Genomic DNA, 24,491 nt, shown 5'->3' with positions numbered 1-24,491 from the left:
AGTGATTATGCTGTAATGATGGAGATAAATGAGCCAAACAGGCTTTTTAATTATGAAGCACCTTCTTTCACTCCAATCTCTCATCGAGCCTATATCCCTTACTGGATGAACCAACAGAGATAATCTCACTTAGTATTCATCAATAAAAGAGATGTCTGGATTTACAACCAGCTTCAAGGACATGTGATGTGTTCACCTCCAAACTCAAGGATAATCACTTGCCTTCCTCCGGAAGAAAGTGCATAAATATTCTGCTTTAAGCACAATGGTGTTCATTTATAGCCAAACTTGTCACTGTGGTTGTCAGATGGTGGAATTATGTTACATCACAGTCACATATCTTTGCCTTCACTGTCACGTTAGCATAGACTTTACAAACAAATGAAGGCGATTACAATACTTTAACAACCTCTAGAATAATTCAAAGCACATCTTAATTGGCAAAATTCTCAGAGCCTTGATCTCTCCTCTTTCCTGGCCTGTTGAGAAAGACGTCCCTGTGTGCTTAGCTCATGAATGCAAGATGAGAAAACAGTGCAGCAGGTTTCATTCCCATCTTCCCATTTACCCAGGAGTGTCCCTGCCTGACCTTTCTGCTTTACTCTAGGCTAAGAACCAAGGATGAAGTTGAGACGTAAGGCCGGGGGAGCTTGTGCGGTCTGGAAGGTTTTTAAAATTCAGTGACCTTTGGTAAACCACCTGGTCATTATCCAATTTAGTCCTTTTTCTGAAGAGGTGAGTTGGGAAAATGGGTCCCTTTCTAAAGGCCCTGGGTGAAACTCAGCTCTTGACCTCTGTGCCTGCTGTGGTCACTCGGGCTGCTCTTTGCTTTGCTCAGGGAGTAGGAGCGATATGAGCCAGACTGATTCACAGAGACAAAGTCCACAAGAGACTTTTTCATCCCCAAACTGGTTAGTGGAACATACACAGCCGGATGTCGTTCTTGTGTACACAGACTTGACTATTGGCCATAAAGGTTTTCTTGTTGTCTTTGCAGGAAAGGAAAGAATTCAGAATTGAAAAATTGTCTGTCTCGCTGCCTGCCTGCCTGTCTGTCTGTCTGTCGGTTCAAAGCTTGTATCCTTGCCGTTCCTAATCAGAAGACGTGAACCTGTGTTTGTTGACAAATGAAAGCAGCTTGTGTGCATTTGCCTCAGCTCAAGATCAGTTTACCTTATGTTACCCCCACAGCGTAGTGCAAACTCAGCAGGCTTTATTGCCGGTACATGAAAAATTTACAGGGCCGATCTGCCAAATACTCCAGCAAAATAACAAATAAGTCCAAGCAGCAGGGAAAGGGAAAAAATCTGATTTTTTTATGGATTATTGGTTTCCTCGCTGGACCATCTGGGATTTCCCTGCAATGTTTTATGTTTCTGGGGAAAAAAACTAAACAAGATTGACTCTGAATGGACATAAATGAATGCAGAATGATCTAGCAAGAGACTAAGCAACTATGTTGTCATGGGGAAACACCCTCACTTCCAAAACTCCTGGGCCCGTATTCTTAATGCAAAGAGTAGCTCCCAGTGACAAAATTCGGGGGGAAAAAAAGTCGTTTGGGGGGTAAAATGTGTTATTTTGGAAAGGTTACTTTCAGGGATGTAGTGGAGGCTAAACGGATGTAAACGCTGTTTACGCACCTCCCAAAATTCAGAAATAGCGTTACCCACCTCCAAAGTGCATTTATCCACCTCTAAATTGAGTTTATCCACCTCTAAATAGCCTACAGTTCCTACAGTAAATGACATAATTATCCATTTGTAGTACATTTAATCAGCTTGTGACACTTTTCAATCACTTTTCAAGAGGACAAAGAGGCACTCTGGACATTGTTGTGATATTAATTAATCACAGGCAGCTGGTTTAATATAGAGAGCATGTCGACACCCTGTAAAAAAAGCTGTAATGATGCAGTGTATTTTGTGTTCAATAGAAAATTTTTGGTTTTATTGTTTTTTTAGTTTAGCAAAATTATCTGTTAATGTCGGCAGCCATTAGGCTATACACTTGTGGAAAATACAGTCCAACTTATATAGTCTTTCTTCTGTTAATTACAGAAACTGGGTTTTCTTTAAATTAAAATATGTGGCACCAAATTCATCCTTCTGTCGTTAATCTGCACCTGCCTCGTTAGCAATTGGCAAAAACTAATCGACAACTATTTTGATAATCGATTAGTCGGCTTGAGTAATTTAAGACAAAAGTCAAATTCTTTGATTCCAGCTTGTTTAATGTGAATATGTTCTAGTGTGTTCTCTTATATGTGCTAATATTAGCCACCTCGTTTTACTACGAATTGCCGTGAGATCGGGCTGCATACACCGGTAGGCAGTGGCCCACCTTACCGTGACCACGATGCAGTCACCCAGAATTTATAGTTTACCCACCTCTTTTTTTAGCACTACACCTCTGTTACTTTGGTCTATATATCACACAATTGAGGTCGCTTCATCCCGCAGACATGGAAAACAAATCGCGGAAAACACGCAGACTTGGCAACACAGAGTAGATGAATTCTATTGACATTTGACAACTAACGTTATGCGTCGCTCCGTTGATCTGATTGGTTGTAGGTCTATCCAATTGAGGTCTTTCCTGGTTCGGTTGAAACACGACCCATAATCACAGCCCAATGGAGCAGTTTCAGACTCATATTCTGACTAGAATTGAGTATGACCACGTCAGGCTACTGCAAAAGTAACTCCAGGCAGGTTTTGACCGCATCGCAGTTCAATATCACTTTGCCAAATGATGAAAGGTCTTTGCAGACGACTACAGCAAAAGAACCAAAACCCACAACAACACCTCATCAAGTAGATGAATATGGGAAACAATAGGATAAAAACTACTAATTATTTCCTTGTTTTTTTTGCAACAAAATTAAATTGAATTATGTACGTAAAGCACACTCTCACTCTCTCTCTCTCACACACACACACACACACACACACACACACACACAAGACTCACACTCACACAGAAACGTTGTCAGTGCAGGTCTTATGGTTTTATTAGTAAAATAGTTGAACTACTTAAAAGCTACAAGACATTTCTCACTAGCAAGGTAATAAAGACACTGTTCTTAAAGTTTCATATTAGTAGACGCTGACGCTGAACACTGTTGAAAGAGACGTGCACACTGAGGTAGTTCACATACTTGTTTTAAGGATAAAACCTGACAAATCTCGTGCATGTTTTGAGGCGTGGTAACTGTAGTATAAGCGGAATAATTGACGACGGGCTAAATTATTAGAAAATAATGCACATGCACTGTGTAACGCAGCTTCGCGTTGTTACAGCATTACCACCTCAGGTGTGCATTACTTTTCTAATAATTCAACGGCCCGTCATCAATTAGGTGAGAGAGGGGCAGAACCTAACGCTTTTTGACATTCTCTGTTAGTTTTGACATTCTCCATTATTTTTGACATTCTCCATTATTTCTTTCTTAATGCACAGCTAGCCGTGGATTATCCCACTTGTTCTATGTCATTTTCCAGCATTGATAATTTAAAGCTGTTTTTGTTGTTTGCCGTGCAATATTTGACGGAAATTGTGAAATTTACAGTCAGTTATTCATTTTAGTCAGTTACGGCTCTTTAGATCTAGCATTCTGCTCACTTTGAATCAGACACAGAGATATAGTAGTGCATAAGATTACATTTATTTGAATTAATTATTTATAGCATTTATTTGAATTGAATTAACAATCAAAGAGAGATTTGTACTTGCGTTCTCTTCAGTCTCTCTCTCTCTCTCTCTCTCTCTATCTCTCTCCTCTCTCTCTCTCTCTCTCTCTCTCTCTCTTCTCTCTCCTCTCTCTCTCTTCTCTCTCTCTCTCTCTCTCTCTCTCTCTCTCTCTCTCTCTCTCTCTCTCTCTCTCTCTATCCATTAACAATGAAGCAGCATGAGTTTAATTACTTCAAAATAGCATTGTACCCCCTCGTTGCTGAGAAATATAATGTAGCGATTCAATAGCAAAGCTATTTTTTCTTTTCTTCTAAAAGTCATGATGCAGCGTTGATAACACATTTCTGTGCTGTTGTATGTTTTTTGCCCAGCCCATCCTCTGCTCTGTGTGTGAGGGATGTGTGTTCATGTTAATATAGAACAGTGATTCAACTGATTCTGAACTACCTGTGCATTAAATGGTTTTATTGCACACCTTCCAGCCAATCAGAATCAAGTACAAATTTGTTTTAAATGATACTGATCATAACAATACACTGCTGGTCTAAAAGGCCCGGCTGGCTCACTTGTTCATTCATTTGTATTTGTTTGGTTATTCATTTATTAATTTATTGGTTTACTTGTACACACACACACACACACACACACACACACACAAACACACACACAGTGTTCTGTGTCTGGTTCACTATCTTTTTGGGGACTCTCAAAGACGTAATGGTGTTTATACCGTACAAACCGTATTTTCTATCCCCTACACTGCCCCTGCCCCTAAATCTACCCATCACAGGAAACATTCTGCATTTTTACTTCTCAAAAAAAACCTCCTGTATGATTTATAAACCTTTTGAAAACTGGGGACCGCTGGCTGGTTCCCACAATGTAGGTAATCTCAGGTTTTACTATCCATTTGGTCCCCACAATGTAATATAAACAAGGGCATACACACACACACACACACACACACACACACACACACACACACACACACACACACACACACACACACACACACACACACACACACACACACACACACACACACACACACACATAATAATAATAATAATAATAATAATAATAATAATAATAATAATATAAAAATACCTTTTATTTTAATATTCTTTATTAATCAACTGTATGAAATGTAAGATGACCTAAGTAGGTCCGAGGCAGGGCATGTGCGTTAAATGCGTAATTTATACTGTGAGGAAAATAAGTATTTGAACTCCCTGCTATTTTGCAAGTTCACCCCCATGGTAATCATGGAGGGGTCTGAAATTGTCATCTTAGGTGCATGTCCACTTTAAGAGACATAATCTAAACAAAATCCATGTATGATACAGCTGCAAATAAGTATCTGAACACCTGTCTATCAGCTAGAATTCTGACCCTCAAAGACCTGTTAGTCTGCCTTTGAAATGTCCACCTCCACTCCATTTATTATCCTAAATTAGATGCACCTGTTTGAGGCCGTTAGCTGCATAAAGACACCTGTCTACCCCACACAATCAGTAAGAATCCAACTATTAACATGGCCAAGACCAAAGAGCTGTCCAAAGACACTAGAGACAAAATTGTACACCTCCACGAGGCTGGAAAGAGCTACAGGGAAATTGCCAAGCAGCTTGTTAAAAAAAGGTCCACTGTTGGAGTAATCATTAGAAAATGGAAGAAGCTAAACATGACTGTCAATCTCCCTTGGACTGGGGCTCCATGCAAGATCTCACCTTGTGGGGTTTCAATGATCCTAAGAAAGGTGAGAAATCAGCCGACAACTACACGGGAGGAGCTGTTCAATGACCTGAAAAGAGTTGGGACCACGGTTACTGTTTGTAATGTACTAATACGTCATGGTTTGAAATCATGCATGGCACGGAAGGTTCCCCTGCTTTAACCAGCACATGTCCATCCCAGTCTTAAGCAAGGGGGTAATCTAGCACTCGGAAAGCGTTCCACCATGCTGTTAGCATCCCATTGACTCCCACTTTGACAGTGAATAACTTTACATGCCGTTTAAAGACTCCATTTGTCCATTGTTTATTTATAAAGAAACACGACAATGCAAAAAAGGCTCCATTAACTTGTATCTTACACTATCGCCCCGTAGAAGCTGTTTTTGTAAAAATAGGCTAACAATTGCATCATAACTCTTTTACTATATTACCATATAGACAAGAGGAGACGCTCAGAAGCAATCTTTTACTGTCTATGAGACAGTCAGGGGGACGTAGAGACATACAGTCCGATAAAGTCAAGGGGAAGAATGAGGAGAAGCCCATAGTGAGCCAAAAGCAATGGGACAAAACATTTAAACAACGTGATTCAGATTTCACTTTCCACAACTACTAGAAGAATTACAACTCTCAGACAGTTTGCTCACATCACATCTACGTTGTCAAGCTTAGTCTGAGCCTGCGCAGTACGCTCAGACATCAGGAAGTGACTTCTATTTGACTTCATTTTCCGCCGTTGAAGTCTATGGGATCGCTATGTCCATTTATTTTACTGTCTATGGTCTTAAGTTTGCCAGTAACCATTTGGATGATCCAGAGGAGTCATGGGAGAAGGTCATGTGGTCAGATCAGACCAAAATAGAACTCTTTGATCATAATTCCACTAAATGTGTTTGGAGGAAGAAGAATGATGAGTACCATCCCAAGAACACCATCCACTGTGGAGCATGGGGTGGTAGCATCATGCTTTGGGGGTGTTTTTCTGCACATAGGACAGGGCGACTGCACTGTATTAAGGAGAGGATGACCGCGGCCATGTATTGCAAGATTTTGGGGAACAACCTCCTTCCCTCAGTTAGAGCATTGAAGATGGGTCAAGGTTGGGTCTTCCAACATGACAATGACCCGAAGTACACAGCCAGGATAAACAAGGAGTGGCTCTGTAAGAAGCATATCAAGGTTCTGGTGTGGCCTAGCCAGTCTCCAGATCTAAACCCAAGAGAGAATCTTTGGAGGGAGCTCAACTCTGTGTTTCTCAGCGACAGGCCAGAAACCTGACTGATCTAGAGAAGATCTGTGTGGAGGAGTGGGGCAAAATCCCTCCTGCAGTGTGTGCAAACCTGGTGAAAAACTATAGGAAACGTTTGACGTCTCTAACTGCAAACAAAAGCTGCTGTACCAAATATTAACATTAATTTTATCAGTTTTTTTTTTTTTTTTGCAGCTGTATAATAGGGCTGGGCGATATGACGAAATATATCGTCTGGACGATAGAAAATGTCTATCGTTTTATATAAGGCTCTATCGCTTACGCCACGATAAGGCTTTTACGGCAGAATTTTACGTCAAGATGCACCTCACGCCACGGCATGCCCATGCACGCTGCAATACATAAACATGGAGGAAGACGGTAGTAGACGCGGTTCAGACCAGGGTAATTCTCAGAGTAATTATGCCAGAATAGTGGCATAAGCGCTCAAAACAAACTTCAGACACAGACGCTGCAGCAGGCTTTTACGCGTGGCACACCATATAGCCATATATTGAAATATTTTAATGGCAGGTGTAGGGGTGGCGAAAACTAAACATTTTCTTGACCGACCACCGAGCCTCATTAGCCGGTTGAAACCGGTTAACCGATTAGTTTAAAATATGCTGCGCTATTTGAAATAACAGCCGCGAGCCGCGCTCCCTCTGTCTCTCTCTCGCTCTCTCACTCACACACACACGCGCTGCCGCCTCCCTTCCACTCACGTCACTTTTTTAAAATCCCCCACAGCGCGAAACACGAGTCCCGCAAACGCGCCGCCGAGGAGCTTGTTTGTAATCAGAGGACAAATGGCTCATTAGTTTCGAAATGGTTTGGGTACAAGGTGATCGCGTTGTAAATATAGGCGTTTGTCCAGCGTTAGAAGCTCATTTGAATCATTGCCGCGGCTCATTTAAGAAAATGACAGCTCCGAAGAGACGCCGCTTTAGTTCGAGGTAGTGCTAACAATAATAAAGAAAGACGATCAACACCTTATGTGTTACCACTGAAATGAAGATGTAATATATTTCCAAATGTAAGCCCCTGGTTCTAACCTCGAGTGTTTACTTTTTGCAAACCTTGTGAGCGCGCAAACCCAAACGCTGTGACCTCGCGCCAAATGTTTTTATTGGTTTATTAAGTACAAACAGGCGAGTTATGAAAAATTGAGTGCGAGGGATATGTTCAATCACACAAAAAGATTTTGGAATGAGACGGCCACCTGTAGTAGTGTTTAGTCCACTGTCTATAATAGCCTAATTTAGAGATCTTTTTTTTTTTTTAACCGACAACTTTGATCGGTTAACGTTGATACGGTCAGCCATCGGTCAAACGGTCATCGGTTAACATCCCTAGGCAGGTGTTAACTTTACCAACAGTCTTGCTTTAAAAAAAGGTTCTAAATAAAATAAAAATGTAGTCCATACTACCTTTATTTGTTTTGTATATCATTTCAAACTGCATTTCCACATTGCAATTTTGTATAGACTATTCATAAACTGAATTAACAGAAAAATTTCTATATCGTTATGTATATCGTTATCGGGATATCAAATGAGCTATATCGGGATATGAAATTTTGGCCATATCGCCCAGCCCTACTGTATAATATAAATAGTTTTTAGAAAATCATACATTGTGATTTTTTTAAAGATTATGTCTCTCACAGTTGTGCACGTATGATTACAATTTCAGACCCCTCCATGATTTCTAAGTGGGAGAACTTGCAAAATAGCAGGGTGTTCAAATACTTATTTTATATAGAAGACTTTTAGGGAGGAGAAGCAATCATTTGTATGAACATTTCTCAGACACAACTTTCACCCTGTATACTATGCAGCTCTAATTTGAATTGACTGCTGCTTACAGCTACAAAAAAAAAAACAAAAAAAAAAAACATTTATACTCAGAATATGACCAAATGCACACACAAATAATCTGATGTTTATATAATATGAAGTCTACTGCAATTAAAGTAAATTCAAAAGTGCTTGACTTTTTGACTGAGAAAGAAAACATATGCCAAACGTTGCTTTCATAACCTTTAGGACAACTTTTTAAAACACTGCTTGGTGCTGACTTGAGTTATATCATTGCGCCTGCTGCACCCATTAAACTGACCCACACCACCACACCTGACCCTAACTTTACCCTTAAACTTACCCACACCACCACACCTGACCCTATCTTTACCCTTAAACTTACCCACACCACCACACCTGTCCCTAACCTTACCCGTAAACTTACCCACACCACCACACCTGTCCCTAACTTTATCCTTAAACTTACCCACACCACCACACCTGTCCCTAACTTTATCCTTAAACTGACCCATACCACCACACCTCTCCCTAACTTTACCCTTAAACTTACCCATACCACCCAACCTGTCCCTAACTTTACCCTTAAACTTACCCACACCATCACACCTGTCTTAAACTTTACCCTTAAACTTACCCACACCACCACACCTGACCCTAACTTTACCCTTAAACTGACCCACACCACCACACCTGACCCTAACTTTACCCTTAAACTTACCCACACCACCACACCTGTCTCTAACTTTACCCTTAAACTTACCCAATACCACCACACCTGTCTCTAACTTTACCCTTAATCTGACCCTCACCACCACACCTGTCCCTAACTTTACCCTTAAACTGACCCACACCACCACACCTGACCCTAACTTTACCCTTAAACTGACCCACACCACCACACCTGTCTCTAACTTTACCCTTAAACTTACCCAATACCACCACACCTGTCTCTAACTTTACCCTTAAACTGACCCTCACCACCACACCTGTCCCTAACTTTACCCTTAAACTGACCCACACCACCACACCTGTCTCTAACTTTACCCTTAAACTGACCCACACCACCACACCTGTCTCTAACTTTACCCTTAAACTGACCCACACCCCCACACCTGTCCCTAACTTTACCCTTAAACTGACCCACACCACCACACCTGTCTCTAACTTTACCCTTAAACTGACCCACACCACCACACCTGACCCTAACTTTACCCTTAAACTGACCCACACCACCACACCTGTCTCTAACTTTACCCTTAAACTGACCCACACCACCACACCTGTCCCTAACTTTACCCTTAAACTTACCCACACCACCACACCTGTCTCTAACTTTACCCTTAAACTTACCCACACCACCACACCTGTCTCTAACTTTACCCTTAAACTTACCCACACCACCACACCTGTCTCTAACTTTACCCTTAAACTGACCCACACCACCACACCTGTCCCTAACTTTACCCTTAAACTGACCCACACCACCACACCTGTCCCTAACTTTACCCTTAAACTGACCCACACCACCACACCTGTCTCTAACTTTACCCTTAAACTGACCCACACCACCACACCTGTCTCTAACTTTACCCTTAAACTGACCCACACCACCACACCTGTCCCTAACTTTACCCTTAAACTGACCCACACCACCACACCTGTCTCTAACTCTACCCTTAAACTGACCCACACCACCACACCTGTCCCTAACTTTACCCGTATCCCACCTCAATATCAGCGAAAGTTATTTGCAATACAATATGAACACAATAAGTACATTGTACCTTTTTTGAATTATTATTATTTTATATCTAAGTACATAGTATTTAAGGCCACCTAATATAAAGTGGGACCGATAATGATTTCTCATTCTCTCTTTTCTAAAAAAATTAAATTAAATTTGGAGTGAAATATGTTATTGGTAGTTTTAGTGCAATTAACTCATTTGCCAGTGTTCCCTGACCCTAAGACAATCATATGTATGCAAGTTAAATAAGTAACAGTAGAGAACATTTAATTATATCAGGGATGTGATTTTTCCGGATTAATCCGGAATTCCGGATTTTCCGACCTGAAAATGTGACCTACGTAAATCATGCAGATCTGTAAAAAAAAAAAAAATGGCGGGGGCAGGGGGGATTGGGGGGGTTGACCGTCATCTCACAGCCGTCACCATGGTAACCCGGGACGAAACCACGATCGCGGGATGGGCAACAAGCAGTGTTGCCAACTTGGCGACTTTGTCGCTATATTTAGCGGCTTTTCAGACCCCTCTAGCGATTTTTTGGACAAACTTCAGCTACTTTAGTTTATAAATGTCGGCAGTACTGTCCTGCGAGCGCGAGGTCTTTTTTCCCCTCTGCCGTCCTATGCTGCCGTCACACACACCTCTCTCTGCGTCTGCCCTGTTCAGTGAATGGCTGAGGGGAGCTGCACGCGCCTACAGACAGCAGCTGACAGACGCAGGGTTGCCAACTCTCACGCATTTGGCGTGATACTCACGCTTTCAGGCTCTGTCTCACGCTCTCACTCCGCCCAACTCAATCTCACGCCAAATTGCCAAACCTGCTTTTGATATTAAACAAAGCTATAAGCTTTAATTTTTTTTAATGTGTTTTAATGAAATTCAAACAATAAATAGCGTTTTGGCGCTAATGTGGCATAATGTTAAAGCCAGAGTCGTTGAAAAGTGGAGTTGCACGCTCTCGTCTCCCTGCGGTGCGCGCTGGTCACGTGGCCCATGAGCGCTCAATACTTCTAGCGCCGTGCCAATGAATTTAAATGGCTTAAGCGGATACACAACAGTTTCACTATACAGATGTTTGCTGCAAGTTTTGGTAAACAGTACAGCATAGTGTTAGTGTGTATTGATTATTAAGTCAGCCATATTTACAGGATCGTTTTATTATGGAGAGTGATAGAGATTCAACATAGTTAACATTAATGTTATTCTTGTATTTATCCCTCAGGTATTCCTTACTAATAGGTCACACTCATACTCATTAAATTATATTTATTGAATATTTTGAGGAGATCTTTTGGTACTAAATACTATTTGTGCAACAATTATTGCCAATAAATGACCACTTAAAATATTTTTCTTCTAATATTTGTATTTCTTCTAAAATTTATATTACAATTAGTGTAGTAATTAATATTAAAATAGAGAATTCCAATTCAAAGAGGCAAATTAGAGTCATTTTGTGGCTAAAAAATATTAATGTTTATTTGTAATGCCATTAGGTGCCTTATGGCTCTTTAATAAATATACATGTATCTAATCTAGTTGCTCAAAAATATATTGCAGTCTTTGCATTCTAATAAATATTTAGATATGATGATCAAACACTAGATTTCTTTAAATGTGAAATTTCAAAACTTAAATAACTTGCATCCTAATATTTTTAATGAATAATGATACTTATATAAGCAGTCACAAGTGAATATTAAGGAATGGCACATATAATTTGACCCAAGAAATGTTTAAACTAGTGCCAAAACAAACATATTATTATGTACAGTATATATACTAGATATAAACTGATACTGAATCAAGATCAAAAGCATCCCCCCCCCCCCGCGCCCTCTAAAAATCTCACTCCAACCTAAACTTAAAAGTTGGCAACCCTGCAGACGTGAATGAGCGAGCTACACATGAGCACACAAGGTTGCCATCGATTTCTCACTTAATGTTATCTGCTTCTTTTGTTTTATATTTAAATAAATGAGTTATGATGAGTTCCATCTCTTGTGCTTATCACTTATATTACTCTCTCACAGAGCTTTAGTTCATCCAGTTTCTCAATTCAGATTTTACACATAATTTTTTTTGTAATTCACTATATCATATATTGTATGACAAAAAGGTATAGGAAATGAAAACATTTATTGGACAATCGGCTGTAGGCTATTATATTATTGTAAAATATAGTAGGCTAAATGAAAAACGTTACGCAGGCTGAACGCAAGGACGGCGTGATGACGTCACTAATATGCTAATTAACGCATAACGTCATCTAGCGACATTTAGCGATTTTTTTTGGCCGGCTTTAGCTACTTCTTGGAAAATAGTTGGCAACACTGGCAACAAGGACTGTATCGTGACAAGAACATCGCCGGATCGGATGATCTGGGTATACTATTGCTTGTGTCTATATATAACCTATAAGTTACTAATTTGACTTTGTTGTCGATTGATTAGATGATCGATTTTGATTGATTTTCCACTATGGCAGGATGTTTAAGCTGCATTTAACATTAACTTGACAGCTAACATTACTTGTATTTGCTAGCACTAGCTATATATGCAAACAGCGCGCTTTTCGGCGCCCCCCGCTTTTTTCACGTCAGTTTGGGTGACAAAGTCATCTGAAGCCATTCCATAGCTTAACCCTTAAATGCATGACTGTTTCGCCAAACATTCTTACATTAAATATAGAACCTTACCCAGATCTATATTTAACATGGATAACGTTAGACCTCTACCTGTCGCGATAATATATAAAACTCCTGATGTTAGAGTGATGTAACAGCTACAGAAGAATAAAATAAAACCTATTTCGTTACCTTATGGAGCTTGGAAGGGTTCAGTTTGAGCAGATGTTTAATACCATCATCATATTTCCTCGTCAGAGATCGTTTACCAGTATATTCAGCATCTGCCTCATATTCGCGATCTCCAGCATATTCTCCAAACTCATTTTCAATGTCTTCAAAATCAATATTTTGCTCACTGACAGCTTCTTGACCACATCCATCATCAAGAGACAGTGACACTAACATATGATTGTGTTTAGTACTTGCTCTCTGCAGTAAATCACTAAGCCATTTCAAGTTTTGCAGATTATAATTATTATTGTTTCGTTTTCTGTCAGAGGTAACTATGAGTGAAACGTCACTTCATCATTGTGTATCAGACATTGCCACCTTGTGGAATAAAGGGGAATTGCACCCCCATTTCGTCATTATAGATTAATTTATCATGCCAGGCGCAAATTCCAAAAGAAACGTGTAGAGGCTCTAAATAAGCTTTCTACAAAGGCTAAAGAGTCATACAAAAATTGAGGCCTTCTTTTGACATGAAAATGTGCATGTTGCACATTTAGCTATTAAAATTGGGTAAAAATGCATCCACCAAATAATTAGTTTTTTTTTTCATACTGTACAAAAAAGTTATTACAATAAAATGTATTTTTTTGTTCAAATAAGTTGTTATGGGTCCTGCTTTACTGTCCGTATTGATCCGCCACCAGTTTGATCGGCGCGGCGGGGTGGGGGTGGTCTATATTATCAAATATGGTATATTTTCCTGCTTTTTTGTCCTTAGGCAATCACATGCCTGTTATATGTTTGCTGCACTTGCATGAATGTTCAAATTGTATGTTTCCATTGCTCATCTTTCAAAATGAGACACTTCGTAAAAGATCGGAAATGTAGACAGTTAATTGTTGTTACTGAGTTGACGGAATTCTCCCTGCCAGCATGGTAATTTGGTTGCATCCATCAATTTGTTGAGGCGATCTATACTCTGAAACACTAATCCGCTCAACAGCTGTGGATATTTTTCATTAGATCCCATTCATAGCTTGATGATGAATGCAAATATGTTAGCAATTTTGCAAGTTCTGTGGAAATTAATCAGGGGAAATAGATAATTGTGTGTGTGAAAGCCAGAACTGTCTGTTACCAGACACAAACAAAATCACACAAAGGCACTCTAGGTTCGCGCGAATTTCAGATTTGTTGACGGCTTTAAATTACTGACTGATAGTGGGGACGTTTTTTTTTATTTAGAGGTGTCAATGTAAAGATTGGAGTAACCTGAAGGTTCTTGTTTTCAGACCTCTACTACTACGGTGAATATAGTGGTGACTGATGTCAATGACAATGACCCTGAGTTTGATCCTCTGCTGGCCCGTAATCTCACAGTTCAAGAGGAAGAGGCGAATGCTTTTGTGGGTCAAGTAAAGGTAAGGCCGCAACCACATTCAAAATTCTTTATACTTGTTCTCCTCGCTGTTTGATCTCCGAACGATTTGCTCCGCAGCTGTTTTCTGCCCTCTAGAGTCACCGCAGATGGAAATCATGAATCTCTCCAAGTTTACTCTTTAGAGTTTAACTTTGTGGTTACACTTTTCTGATTTCTTATAGTTGGTTTAAAGTAGTGATTTTTGTCCCCCTCATGTTGCTCCAAACCTCTATTGCTTTCATTGGTGAAACACAAAAGGAAAAACGAAATTGGAAAATCATCTTTTACACCTGTTATATTGAATATTCTAAGTCTTCTGATGTTTTTTGTTTCTTTTCTTTTTTCTTTTTTTGTGAGAAACAGGCCAGTATTTATGTTCCCATTCAGTCGGTCACGTTTGATGCCACATCGATGGCCGATGAATAGGATTCCTATTCCTTGGTCATCAACATGGCATCTCAACATCAACGAGGGTTACATACATAACTAAGATGTTATTTATGATCATCACCTCCTTGGAGCGGATAACTGCTAATAACAGACTGAATTGGAGAGTTGAACTTGTGAATTTGATCTACTTCTCAAAATATTCAAACTGGTTTTGTGAACAATTGATTTACAGATAAGAAAGGAATTCATCTTTTAAATCTATTTGTGTTAGAACTTTTCAATTAATCAGTTTATCCAGTTTACAATACCAATCTTTCAATCGTGTTAAACGTTGAATTAGACTACACTAATTATCTCATAAAAAACAAATTCTCAGTGAATAATTATGTAAATTTAAATCTGTTCTACTCAAAAAGGTGTTATATGACTTCAGAAGACACTGGAGTATGGGTAGAAATTTGTATGGACTCCATGTGGTGTAAATCAAGTTTTTAATGCTGTTTATATATCTATGTGTTTTTTTAATATGCTTTCAGACAAACAATGTGCAAATGAATAAGTCAACACCATTGCTGAGCGTGTTCTCTTTAAAACTGCAGTGATCCAAAAACTCATTCTGAAAAATGTGGTTTGAAATCACTGGTGTTTCACAAACTACCTTAACATAACCAATCATATCAACGCGCAGGTGGGCTTTACCTTTCCTTAACTATGCTGCGAATCAGGGGGGTCTCGTGTAAATTTAACAATATAGTGTGTGCATTATGTATATGATGCATATTAAGATGTTATGATGAGCTATATGCCTTTCTCCACTGACTTTCTAAGATGTTCAAAGCATTTCCAAAGATACTTTTAGGACATAATTTGTGTAACATTAGCAGAACATTATTAGCTGTCAAGCAAAAGGCTAATCATATTAATTACCGTTATGTATAAAGAGCGATACCATTGTGCAGCGTGTACTACAGTTAAGTTGTCTGAGTGGATCTCTGAGCTGGAGTGAGTGAGTGTAACGCCAGTAATGCAGTTAGTTACTTTTTTAGGGACTACCACAATATTGTAATCCATTACTTTTAAAAGTAACTTTTCCCAACCATGCTGTGAATAAGGTCTGCAATTCTGCACAGTTCAGTCACATCACATTTATTAATATAGGACTTCATACATCAGATTGCTTTAAAGCAAACAGTTTTACATTATTAAACATAACATCAGTATCAATGTCTCTTTCAATTTCTTCTATAAAGTAGCTCTCCACTTTTTTCATCGTTTTACACGCATCTAAGAGAAGAAGAAATTAACCAGAGAAGATTGTAACGTCAATGAAGGTGGAACCCTTTGATTATTTTGTAATCCCCACAGATCATTTACAAACCAGAACAAACTTTTCCAAAAAGCTTGCTTTGGCAAGCTGTATTAAACGGCAGAAACAAACTACATTTTGGCATCACACCAGTTTGTTCTTTGGTTTCACTTGAAGTATATCTGGGCCTTTATGGATTTGAATACCCCTAACCCCAAGTAATGCCTTACCTGCATGTAATTCCTTTTTGCAGCATTTGCATTACAGACATGAAATCTCAAATCATGTGCTTGTCCCGTCCTCCTATCTGTCATAGTTACTTGCACTGAACATGAAGGTTCTTTTGTCCAGTTCTGTTTGAGGATTTCCGCAGTCTCATATGAGCGGTGTTAATCAGTGCCTGCTGGGGTGTGGGCGTGACGCCAGCAGCTGGAGTGTCTTCCTCTGCCCTCTTGAGCCCTCATCTCACTCTCTTCCCATCGCCCAGCTGGCATACACCCGCAGCCTATCCGCCAAAGTCCCTGCCCGCTCCACTGTTTATGATTTTCCAATTAAAGAAATGTAATTTAAATAATTTGTTACCTTCAGGGACGTCCTGTAATGAGCGGCTTTGTTGGGCGCTGTTAAGCTGCGAAGAGTTGTAATTAGAGGTCTAGATTAATAGAGCACTTTGTCATCAGAATAATCACACGCTAATGCTGGCAGACTGTTTATTAGCAGAGCGTTCCTTAAACATGTCTACTTTGTGTCTGATAAATATACATCACACCTCATAAGTTTGACAGATGCCATGTTCCAGGGCTTTTGATTCCTGCTGTCAAGTTATAAGCGTTCTCCATCTTACAATGTATTTTACTTTTTAATTTACCAACAGTCATTTAGTCGTTGTGTTTTTATTAATATTATCTTGATTTCTTGCAAAGTGCAACAAAGTCTATCATACCAACCAGTGAGCAAATGCGGAGATTAATGTTATAACACAACTTTCAACCAAGCGGCAACCTCCCCCAGTTGCCGTTGAAGCCAATATGGAAGTGACTTAAACTGCAATTAATCGACTGGCCACTAGGGACAGGCTCCAGAAGCGCCGCATCATTCTTACGGCGCATCACAGCTGCTGCTTTGAGGATATTGACAGGCAAGTTCGTCAGTCTGTACATAGCTGAAATAAGAAATGCTAGGCCTCGCTGGTCGGTAAGTTCAGCTGTTAGGCGATTTCAAGTGACTTAAGCTGGATGATGGCTCTGTTTTATGTGCAGTCCTTCATTTCTTTTCTTTTTTTTTTGTCTATGTACTGACATTACCTGTCAGTTTAGACCCCAAATACAAGACAACCATTTTTTTTTCCTGATGTATTTCCAAGAAAAAAAACATTCTTATATTCTGAACAATACAGTAAATGGTTTATAAATGCTACTTCATCTCATTTGATTATTTTCCATTTTATTTGGGACTTGATTGAATGCAAAGCCAAAATAAGATTATACGTAAATGTAATGAATAAGTCTGGCATCAGTGCTGAAACAGCTTCATATTATAAATAAAGAGAGACAAAGCAGTGAAGCTAATATTATAAAACAGTCTGGAGACTGATATCTGTTGTTTTTGATTTTCTTCCAAGCTTTATAATGGAGAAGGATACATTCATGTGATGGATATATTCACTTTTATGGACTTAAAAACTGAAACAGCCTTTCAGTGCCATTATAAAGCTTGGAAGAGCCAGGACATTTTTTTTTAATATAAAAGAAGAAAGAATATACAACTAGAATGATTTTTATGTTTTATGGGTGAACTATCCCTTTAACTGACTTTCACATCTTGAACTGGGCCACATCCCACTCCATTTTTTACTCCCCGTTTCTCAGGTCTAATTAACACAAAGAAGTCCTGCCCTTTGATATTCACGACAAAATGTATTCTGCTGTATAAACAGTATAGCAAAATCTCTACTCTTTTCTACTGTCAGAGGCATACGGCATCTTGGCACAACACCAGTGCTTTTGCTAATTGTTCACTTCTTGACAAGTTGGTAGTTATGTGCACACCTCAGCACGACAAGCTTCATTTACAAACCCTCACTTGTCTTGAATTCATTTGGCGCTCCTCACACGTCTCCCAGCGAGGCATGTTGGATATGGTCCAAAGCTTAACGCTAGCTAAACATCCCCTACGGCTACCATGGAGCAGCAGAGGTTTCCATATCATTAGAGAAATGCCCACAGAGCTCTATCAGCGCTATCACAGCAGAGCCTGCATCGCTGTAGATATTACACCTGGCCGGCGTGCTCATTTCAAATGACTCCAAATAAGCCACAGCATGGGGAATTTAAACTTGTTTGAAGTCGGTTAAGTTTAGGCCAGAGAGTCCAGTTTCACTGTTTGTGGTTGGAGAGCTTGTCAGTTGACTTGCTGTCTAGACTCTTGTACTTGTTTTTCATCAGAAAGCTTTTTATGAACTCATGTACTCTCCATTTTGATGTGGGCAGAAGCAGACACCTTAATTTTCTGCCGGTCTTCTCTTTGATGTGCTTGTCTGCATTCCGTCAGTACGCCTAATAATGATTTAAACTCAAAGCAACTGTGAGATAAATAAGTGAGCTACTGTTGTTATCAGAGGTGCTACAAATTAGTGTGAAGTGTGAGTGCTAATTAGAAAAGATGGAGAGAACTTGTCTTTCTGCCATCATCTGCCCAATAACGCAATCAAACTTCTTAAAGTTAGTGTGAAACGCCTTTCACAACCTATTTAATGGCATAATCTGATGCGTTTCCGAGTTAAACAGTATATTCAATGAGAACAAAATGTAGGACTAGACTTGATTTAGTTTTAATTAATTGGATTATGAACGGTAGGCCTAATGGTGTGCACACCAAACGCAAATGTATTCATTTATTACAAGTAGATTGCATTGCGATGTCATGATGAGTAGTCAATGCGATGATGTGAATAGACACAAATTCGCACAAAGCAAAGTGGGCAACGCGTTTTCTGTGAACACGCGATATTAGCCTCAATCACGTTTAGCAAAAAAGTGCATGACCTATAGGACTGAGACAGTTACCGTTTTACTGCAATACCGCGGTCACGTGATGCCTACCGCGGGTCTGAGATCGTCACCGCCATCACCGAAAAAAAAAAAAAAAAGGTTTACATTCCAGCCTTCATATTTTTGCTAGAAAAAAAACCAGCATGTTCACTTTATCATAATTTTTATTTGTATAAAATGTATTATCGCTTTACATAAATATATTTTCTACTACATTTTGTTATCTTACTAACCCGAATAAGGACTCATCTGCGCTAGTTTGCACGTGAGGGGAACATTTTTCTTGCTTCCACTTAGGAGGAGTTGTGCACTTTTTATTTTAATATTAAATAATAATTAAATTTAAATAATTCCTTTCATACTATTTTCTACTTAATTAAAACTATAATTTCGAACTATAATATTGACCCAGTGTTTTTTTGTTTTTTTTTGGTGAACACGGTTTTATGTGATTTTTACCACAGGGGTGAAGCACAAAGCTTTTACAAGGGAAATACATTCGCAGATGTTACATCGCAGCCATGAAAACAGGCTATGGATTCATGCCGAATGAGAGGGAGGCTGAGCCCAAATGAAGATTTGCCAGCTTTTTAATTCTGTATTGCAATCTGGTCATTCGATATTTCGATTTCAGCGAATTTTAACAATAGGTCTAACATTAGTCCACGGTACATCTCGTTTCTTTTCCCAAATCTTCACTCGCGGCGCACTCATTTTTGCAGGGAATTATAAACGTTTCTTCCTTTCATTTGCTTTCATTTTTGTCTATTAAACCCGTTCACATCTTTTACTGTGGTAAAGTAGAAAAACACTGTAGGACGAAATATTATTTAACACAGTTTGTGCTTGTTATTAGACTTGAGGCGCATCAAGTTTATTTGCATAGCGCAGTTCACGTGCACTCAGCGGTTTTACTTACGTTTTCTCTAGCAGTGAATAATCAAACATAGCCTAAATGTCTTGACCCTGTGGAAGATAAAATTCACTCTTCAGACGTTTTACAACATCAGGACAAAAACATGAAGACGAAGATATTCGAGAAGGTGTGTATCCAGCTCGTGTCCCACATTCATCTCAAAGCGCAGACCGGCACGGCGCACCTTTGCGGGGCAATAGGCTAGAAAACAAATATTTTTTAAACAAATATATAATTTTCTTATATTCTTAAAGGGGGGTGAAACACTCAGTTTCAGTCAATCTCATGTCAATCTTGAGTACCTATAGAGTAGTATTGCATCCTTCATATATCCGAAAAGTCTTTAGTTTTATTATATTTATTAAAGAAATATGGGCTGTTCCGAGTCTTTCCGGAAAAAAACGTGCGCCTGGAGGCGTATCGTGTGGGTGGAGCTAAAGAATGACGAGCGTGCAAAGCGGTGATGTCCTCAAGCGTGGAGAAACCCATGGCTATCAATCTCAGTACTGTACTGTACTGTATTTAGTGGCCTGTCAACATTTGTGTGTTTACTCGCAGTTTATGAGGACATGATTCGGTTTATGGACTATTGTATGCGACTAAACATTAGCAGTAGCAAGCAAAACAGTTTTGCACGTCAGACTAGTGTAACGTTATACATAGAACAACAATGGAGTCCGTTAGCGCATTTGAATGACGAAGCACGCGATCGTGTCGTTTACTGATGTTTACTCACGCGATGATAGCCAACAGCACAGACATTTGAAGCAGTTTTACTCACCGGCTGCTTCCAAAGCAGGACCGAACCTTTATCGCTGGGACCGCTCCGTCAAAAACACACTTCTTTGGTATGATTTGTTGAAGTCCTGACAGCAGTGAACGGTGAAGATCCACTTTGCGACGCGACTGAAGCGATGTTGTGAAGCTTCCCGTCATTTCTGCGTTCAAATCGGTTCAAATGCAGCGCTGCCTTCCCGGAATGCTGTGCTGAAGCGTTGGAAGTCGCTTAATGTCACCCATAAGAATAAAGTGGAGCGCGGCGCGGACGATAACGACGACTGGATCTGCACCTGAGAGAGTGTTTATGGGCGTGCATTTCCTCTCTCGCTCTAGTCACGCGCGCTCGCGCACCCTACCGGGAGAAGAGCCCTTACGGCCCATACAAGGACCTTCCTCTCTATTAACGTCAAGCCGAGCCATACTCGGAAAAAACTCTCCGAAACTTGTGAGAAACCGGAAGGAGTATTTTTGACACAGAAATACTCCATCAAACGTCCAACATTAGTTTTTGAAACTTTGTCTATGTTTAGGATGGGAATCCAAGTCTTTTAACAGTGTAAAAAGCTCAGTATGCATGAAACAGCATTTCACCCCCCCTTTAAGATTACCATTATTTACTTATAAGCATTTAAATGTTTTACAGGCTGTATGTGTTGTTTCACAGATGGAAAATAAACACGCATGCAAATGGATATTTGCACGTTTATTATTGTAAAATGTAGGCTATATATATCTGGAATACAGTATAGTATTTAAAATAGCATATATGCATTAGTTATACTCTCAATTTAAATTTACAGAGCAAACTATAGAAAAAGACTAATGTGTGTGGCACTCACAACAAGACGTGCAAGAGGCGGGCGCGGCGCCACGCCTGTTGCACGTCTTATTTTTCTTTTCTTTTTTATTTAACGGGTTTAAACGCGGTTTACCGCTGAACCGCAGGAATTTCTTGCTTTTACCATTACCTTACCGTCCCAGCCCTAATGACCCATTGTTGGGCAAGCCAAGTCCTGTTTGACAGGTTATCAAACTGGGCACCCGTCATCCGCAAGTACCGCTGGAAGTGGCTGTCATCCAGGCACAGTTTATGTAGAAAACGGTTCAGTGAAAAATTGGTTCTTTGAACCCAGACATGTCGGCATTTGGCTTTCTGCCGTATTTGGGACTTCCACAAAAGGTACAGAGAAGCAACAGTTTGAGATATCTCCAACATGTTTGATAACGGGGGGGAAAAATGTAATTGTGCAATGTTTTTATTCGCGTGAGTGATGCGAAAAACAAAGTTATCCTGCGAATAAACTAGAGCGAGTAAGGCGATGCAAATATCCGCTTTGCTTTTGGTGTGTAAACACCATTAGATACTGGAATGGAGTCAGGGATTTGGATTGAAAAGGCTGAAAAGTAAGAGGGATCCGTGATTTCTGCCAAAAAAGAAAGCTGTTTTAGTAGTAGACCAAGTCATTCATTTTTTATGAAAGATTAAAGACCAGAAAAGTTTATTAACGTCAGAGAAATACAAAATGTGATGTTATTTTGACTTAATACATTTTAAGTGAAAAGAACTAACTTTTTTTGAGAGTCACTTTTTTTGCCTCCTTCAAAGCTAGTAAGCCCGCAACCAGGTTAGTTTGCTTTACTAGTTTCATGTGGTGGTCAATGCAAAGTTTTCTAATCACCAAAACAATAGTAACATGTTTATTGTCTTGGACCATGACAGAGACAGCTGAGATATGTAAGAACACACATTTCAGTGTGGTACTCCATAAAAACAGCAACGTTAATTAAAAATTTGCATTTTTTATCATATCCTACTGAGTTTTTACAAGACAAGCATCACAACACGTGCTCAAACATGAGCAAGCATCGTGTGGCATTTCTGCTGTGCCCTATATTCAGGTTTAATTAACTTTCGATTGATTACTGAGAAGATGAATGCTTCCATTACTGGCTTTTGCTTACCTTAGCATGCGATAAAGAACGAACAGGAAGTTCTGCCATCTCCTTAATGCTATCTTTATTTCATGTTTGTTTTTTGTTTTTTCTGTCATGTTTTTCTGAGGGCAGCTCACCTAAATGTTTCCAAATAATCAATTTGACATCCATTTAGAGCAGCAGAAGAAAGACATATTTTTAAAGACACCATAGCTAACAGCCTATAATAAAGGTGCGGTGCTTGTATATATCTATAACTTTACATATACATGCATACATTGTGATGGCTAGACGACTGGGTCAGAGTTCCTGGTCTACAGTGGTCAGTAAAAAAAGTGGTCCAAGGAAGGAACAGTGGTGAAGTGACGACAGGGTAATCGGCGGCCAAGGCTCATTAATGCACGTGGGGAGCGAAGTCTGGTCTGTGTGGTCCCATCAAACAAATGAGCTACTTTAGCTCAAACTGCTCAAGAAGTTAATGCTGGTGCATCACAGTTTGTTGTCTTTGGGGCTTCATAGCTGCAGAGTCAGGGTGCCCATGCTGACCCCTGTCCACTGCTGAAAACGCCAACAGTGGGCATGTGGACCATGGAGCAACGGAATAAGGTTGCCTGGTCTGATAAATCACTTTTTCTTTTACATCACATGGATGGCCGGATGTGTGTGTCGCTTATCTGGGGAACACATGGCTCCAGGATTAACTATGGGACAAAGGCAACCCGGAGGGGGCAGTGTGATTCTTTGGGCAATATTCTCCTGGAAAAACCTTGAGTCCTGCCATCCATGTGGAGGTTACTTTGACACATACCACTTACCTAAGCATTGTTGCAGACCATGTACACCCTTTCATGGAAACTAGGGCTGTCAAAATTGCTCAAAAATGACGTTTGAATATTCCCTCTAAAACAAACACGAATATTCGAACTATTCGAACATCTGGGCTCGCATTACGTCTAGCCTAGAAATCTAGACGCACCCTAGCGGCAGCAAATTTAATCTGCCCGAAAGTGTCGTCTAGGAACTCTCAATACCCTTCTGAGCTGTATTCCTCACAATCTGGACGAGCCAATCACATCGTGTATAGAGTCGGCGGGCGGGGCCATAATGACGATGGCCGAGTTGCGTTTGCGTGCTTCTAGTAAACACAGAAACTGGCGAACGGCGGCGGGCTTTCGAATCAGCTTTGACCGCGACCGCGAAGACTTGGAGTTAAGCTTTTCTCTGAGAAAAGAACAAAGAACGGCACTGAAGTCATTCTTAAAACGGGAAGATGTGTTCGGAGTTTAGCCGACTGGATACGGCGAATGTTTAATCTATCAACAAGCTCTGTTTCACCTTCGTTGCTCTGGTTGGTTGTAGCGCTATCCTATCGCGTGCAGAGGGAGTTTGAAAGACAACCGTTTATCCCGCCCCTCAGATTGAGCTGTCTATGGTGAGTTTCCAGACCAAACATCTTGATGTGGCTCTGGCCCTGTCAGGCTACATTACGTCAATAACAGGACAAATTAATACAAAGAGACATAACTACTTGTATAGTTTGTCTATTTTAGTTTATACATATATGACAACGTATAACGTTGTAACAAAAACAAGTAGATTGTTATTATAAATTGTATAATTATTATATATAAATGAACTAATGGCC

The 24,491-nt window shown here is 39.8% G+C and overlaps 1 protein-coding gene across 4 annotated transcripts in view; it reads left to right on the top strand.

Moving 5' to 3' along the window:
* The window catches only part of pcdh15b (protocadherin-related 15b), a 321,029-nt gene that overhangs the window by 182,672 nt on the left and 113,866 nt on the right, over positions 1-24,491 (top strand). For all 4 annotated transcript variants that reach the window (XM_067430706.1, XM_067430704.1, XM_067430705.1 and 1 more), the window contains one exon: positions 14,342-14,470. In XM_067430706.1, the coding sequence (XP_067286807.1) occupies positions 14,342-14,470 (129 nt within the window). The remainder of the gene's footprint in view (positions 1-14,341; positions 14,471-24,491) is intronic.

Source organism: Pseudorasbora parva, chromosome 21 (assembly GCF_024679245.1).
Source record: "Pseudorasbora parva isolate DD20220531a chromosome 21, ASM2467924v1, whole genome shotgun sequence".
NCBI lineage: Eukaryota > Metazoa > Chordata > Actinopteri > Cypriniformes > Gobionidae > Pseudorasbora > Pseudorasbora parva.
This window is presented reverse-complemented; position numbering and strand designations above follow the sequence as displayed.